Here is a 5,361-nt window from a genome sequence, read left to right on the forward strand (position 1 = left end):
TCTGACTTATGTTCACTCGTTCATAAAGTGCTTCCTTTATAAGAATGATATACGTATATGAAAAGTTAATGGTACATAGTAATCAAGAAAGGGCAGAGATTTTTGTTTCCAGCAGTGATGGTCTAGGTTATACATACCAACCTTTCTATGAAAACAAATTTTAAAAATGCTGATTATAATATAAAAGAATCTCATTAAAAACACCAAATAGCTGACAAGACAGTAAGAAACTGCCAGGCCAAAATCTGCAGGAAAGCAGGAGCCTGAGAGGTAAACAAACCATGGAAGCTTTTATTCTGATAGGGGCAGATGTGAACTGATTTTGACAGCCTCGCAGGGGAGAAGAAACAAATCGGAGCCCAGAACCCACCCAAGTGGGGAGAATAATAAAGGCTTTTCTTGCATTAAGCTGAGGCTCCTAAGAGTCACACCCTACGAATAAGTATGAACCAGAATAAACCTCTCTCCCACTCTGAGTGACTTGGGGGTGGGGTCTCTAATAAGTTGTATTCACAAGCTGGCCCTCATGTGCAAAATTGCAACTCTTTACATCACCTGGGTGGTCTAAAAAACTTGAATGGTAAATTTAGTTTAAAATGGTCCCAGACTAGTAATGCCGCCAGGCACCTGGCAGAAACAAAAGCAAATCCTCTGGGGGGGAAAAAAGAAAAAAAGAAAAAAAGAAAAAAAAAAAAAAGCCTCAAAGAATCCCTACAAGTAATACTTCAGTGGTAATGACAAATACCCAGGCAAAAATAAGCAAGCACACAAGAACAGACAGATAAAGAGGGATGGGGAGAAATATAAGAAAAATGTAGATCCTGAAAGCAAATTCATTCTCTGATGAATCCTGTAGCCGTTTATGCAACAGATATTTACTGAGTACCTACTCTGTGCCAGGCTCTATGCCAGGTTGCTGGGCAAACCTGCCATTTCAGTTGTAATAAGAACAAATCACTCGGGGGATGAGAGGTTAGTTGAAGTGCCATTATATTTGTTTATTTAGCTTTAGTTTCTGTTGTCCTAAGACTTCCGAACACAAGGACTGATGAGTGCCCATCACTATTTAGTGATAGATTTTGAAATAAACAGTAATCTCCAAGGACCAAGATTGACATCATTGATTCCTTTCCCAGATTCTCAGTCCCTAAGGTTCCATGTTTGAGTTAAGCCTAATTATCCCCTGAGCAAACCACAGAGCCACATGCATTAACAGAAAAGCGATGAAAGGCAAAGAAAACTATCTCAGAAACATAAAATTCAGAGTTAACTACATTTATCTTTAACTGTAAAAGTACAAACAGATGATCTTGGAAGAATAGCATGAACTGGATATTTTAAGGTAGATCTGGAAACAGTTGAAGTCACAGGAAGGGTGGAAAGAAGTTAGTCTAATATTTACTTATATACAGATTGCCTTTCTTGGCCAAGGTTTTTGGCAAAATCTTGCTATATTTAGGTTACTTTAGTGCATCTACACTAATTATAGTCCTTGTCTTCTGTCTAGCTTTCATGATAAGAATTCAGATAATCATCTCTACATTTCTGCATTTGTTTGCTCTTATTAAATATTCTGGTGGTTGTTATGTACTGAGCCTTTGGAACCATATGACCTATACTTTCTTATCCTAGCTTGCCAAACCATGACGTATGGTGTAATAATAACAACAACAACAACAATAATAATAACAGCTACTGCATATAGAATACTTACTCTGGGCCTGGAACTGTGCAAGACAGGTTTTAGGAATTAATTTATTCCTCACAACAATTGTAACGGGTAAGTCATTGTTACCCTCATTTTGTGCTTAAAGTTGGACAGACCTGAATTCAAATCCTGCCCTTCTTCTGGCATTTCTCCTCCCCTAGAGATGAGACTCAGTTTTCTGGGGTGAAGCCTGCTGTGGGATGTAATAAAACAGTGTGGCTGAGTGCATGGCCTCTAGTAAGCGCTTGTTTCGTCTTCTTTCTAATGGTTACTCATCATGATATTCATGTTTTACCTTAGGCAGCATGTTCAAATAGGTAGATAATCTCTTATATTTATGAAGAATTTTACACTTTCAATACCCCTTCACTTTTTCCCAACCATTGGCTTGCTTAATCCTTTGGAAAATAATTTAATACCTTAGTTGACTTTTTTAGATTTGTTATCTTTAGGACATAATAACATTGTCTATTGGCCTTGAAAAATGCTAATCCAGGAAATGATGCAAGAAGAAAAGATCAGGCCTTTGCCTTTCTTTCCAGTCCTCTGAAGGCAGTCCACCTCCTTCCTTCTCCTAGGCATCTGTGTGTGTGTGTAGGTGGTGTGTGTGTGTGTGGGTGGGGAGGGTAGCCAGGGTTGGAGCTTAAGTCAGGGGTGGGAAGAAGAAATGTGACACGTAGCTATCCTAGGTTTCCATGGTAAGTATGCCTAGCACAGACGGAATGTGCTACCTTCCCTTATAAACATTTTATTTTTCTCGAGCTTGCGAGAAAATCATCGTACAGTCTCTTATTGTAACCAAAACGATGTGCTTATTCTTCTTACGGTGGTCTGGATTAAAAGACTATATTTATCAGAGTGTGGCCCAAAAAATATCATTGGAAAAGATGTATTTATCGTCTGGCACGCAGTAGAGGCTCAACAAATATTTGAAATTAGAGCAGGAACTTCTGTGTGTTCTCTGTTAATAATGAAGAACATAATGCAGTGATTCCTCACTTCAAGGATAGCTTCCTAGATTAGCAAGTTTCACTTGTCAATTGATTGGTTGAGAAGTCTCACAGGTGGACAGATTTTGTTTTGGCCTGTGAGGTTTCAAAATACATTTTGAATTAACATTTAAAGCTTTGGAGATTTCATATACATTCAAAACTGACTTGCATTACCCAACAGTATCTATCTGGCCATTTGGGAACCTGTGCTGATGCCTGGATTATAATTGCGTTGGCTAAATAAAAAGTTCAGATGTCTTATTAGCTATATCAGGTATTAATTTAATCTTATACAGAACACACACATACCCCAAACAAAAAAATAGAAGGTTTAAAATGTTTAAAACAAAAAACAAATCTTCCGGCCCTCAAATTTCTCACTCTCTGAGAACTGACTGTGCAGTTCCCACAATCAGTTTGTAAAGCACTGTTCTCAGACCCTCCACTTCATGGGCTCTTGGTGACTAGAGGCATGAAGGGGAAAGGCCCCCTCCCCATTACTGATACCTGAAAAAGCCCCTCATTATAACTGGGAAGGAATTCTTGATACAAGCAGGGATTCTTGATGCAAGCAAGAATTAAAACTTTACTGACATCAAAAGCTACTAAGTGCCACAGTTTGTCATTTACAAGATAGGAATTTTCTAGAAATTATTCAAATTAAATAGGCCTAAAACACAAGTGATTTTCACTTGACAGTATTTTAAAATATATTACAATACTGAGAGTCTCCACACTTTAAAATCCCTCCTATAAAAGGCACATAGATCCTGACTGGCCATTCTCCCCTTCCAAACTGATGTGACCTTCCTTCTCGCTTTTCAGACTGGTCCAGTGTGGTCCCCTGAAACCACAGAGCCCCCACTCCCTTTTCCTTGCTGCTTAAGCCCACATTTCTAGCCCCTACATGGGCCTTTCACTCTCCTTCCCCAATTCTTATTCTTTTTCATCTCTCCCTGGCTCACCACAACACACCTCAAAAATATTTCAGGAATAATCGTTATATAATAATAATAGTAATAATTCTATTGTATATTACTAATATATTACATTAATGATACATTACTAATAATAGCAATAAACATTCATTGAGCACCTACTCTGTGCCAAGCACAAGTTTAAAACTATTTGAGTGAGGTTAACCCATTGTGTAATCACCATGATCATCTGAGGCTTGCAGTGTGGTAAAGATGAGTATTCAGCAGTCAGACTGCTGGGTGGGATCCTAACAAGGTTTGCAGACCACCTCTGGTGTGGTCCAAATCTGGCCACAAGGCTCCTTCCAACTCTTGAGTCTATGGTTACTGCCTCCGTATTTAAGGATGCAAAATTTATAGAAGCCCCTATTGCTAAGTGGAAAAGGACTTTTGTCTTTGGCAAGCCCTCTATTTTCCATAAAGGGGACTGCCCAGATTAATTCTGGACACAACTCAAAACAGTTCCTTACTCCAAGTCGAGGAGTCTCCCATGAGGTGCTTGCCACCCAATATCAGTAGGGAGCTGAATTAAACTACAGGGTTAAATCCTGCCAGTGTAGAAATGCAATTTCCTCCATTAAGTCTAGATAATTACAGTTTCCCTCATGAAACTCTGTCATTAAGTTCACTACAAGGAGGTTCAATGGACAAATTTCCAATGACTGTCGCTGACATGTACCCAGCGACCAGACCTAGCAGAACCAGAGTCGGCTCAGCCCGCCATCCGCTCGACTCGCGTGGAGAGCGTACAGAAGAAAAAGCGAGTCTGGAAAAGCTCTTGGGGCAGAAGGAAAATTTCCTATCTCTGGTCCTTTCTCTTGATCGGAACGCACTCTGCAAGCTCCAGAGGTCTATCCGGGGCGTGACCACTCCGAGGAGCGCCGGTTCCTAGAGACGCGGGCAGAGGAGGACTGGCGAGCGAGGGCAGCCCGGGGAATCCCGGCCGAGCCTCGCCCTCCAGCTTTGCCTCCTCCGCGCCCTCCTCTCTCTCCTCCTCCTCCCCGCGCCTTTGCCTCCGCGCCCGGGCTGCTCGCCTCCAGCCCGCGAGGGTGGATTCCAAGTGCCCCGGAGGGTTTGGCGCCGCGCGGCTGGAGGGGCGGGGAAGGCAGGCGACTCGAAGCCTACCGTCTTCTGCTTCTTGACCCCTGACATGCTGGCTGGCTGCGGCGGTGCCCGGCGCGCTGGAACTTGGATCCCGGATCCTGGGAGCAGAGACGCTCGAACGCACAGATGGCGGTGGCGGCGGCGGCGGCAGCAGCTGCTGCGGGACTCCGGGGAAAGAGGTTTAAAAGGGCTCCGCAGACACGTCGCACTTCCCCTGACCAGCCCCCTTCTCCTACTCCTCCTCCTGCCGCGCTCCTCTCCGCCCCGTCGGCTCCGCCAGCAGCGCCCGCCCAACCCAGGGGACTGTTCAAGCTTGGGTAAGTCAGAAAACAAAGTAAAATAAGCAAAAGTTATAAACGACCCAAGGCTATGGAAAAATCCTTTATTGCAAGCAGAACTCACTCCTTACTGTCCATAGAAGTTGCTAGTTCTCTTGAATAAATACTGGTAATAGCCTTAGAATCACAAATGAGGGTTCCAGAGCCATGACACAACAAAGTATACATTGTCTTATATTGCTTTCCAACACGATGCTTAGATTTTGCTAATTGCTGGATTTATTTTCCCCTGAATGGCAAGA

General features: G+C 42.6%; 1 protein-coding gene across 2 annotated transcripts in view; it reads right to left on the reverse strand.

Moving 5' to 3' along the window:
- Positions 1–5,079, reverse strand: part of PAPSS2 (3'-phosphoadenosine 5'-phosphosulfate synthase 2) — a 63,871-nt gene extending 58,792 nt beyond the window's left edge. For both annotated transcript variants that reach the window (XM_015599934.2, XM_015599933.2), the window contains exon 1: positions 4,803–5,079. In XM_015599934.2, the coding sequence (XP_015455420.1) occupies positions 4,803–4,829 (27 nt within the window). In that variant the 5' untranslated portion in view covers positions 4,830–5,079. The remainder of the gene's footprint in view (positions 1–4,802) is intronic.
- Between the last annotated feature and the right edge of the window lie 282 nt (positions 5,080–5,361).

Source organism: Pteropus alecto, unplaced genomic scaffold, assembly GCF_000325575.1.
Source record: "Pteropus alecto unplaced genomic scaffold, ASM32557v1 scaffold88, whole genome shotgun sequence".
NCBI classification, from domain to species: Eukaryota; Metazoa; Chordata; class Mammalia; order Chiroptera; family Pteropodidae; genus Pteropus; species Pteropus alecto.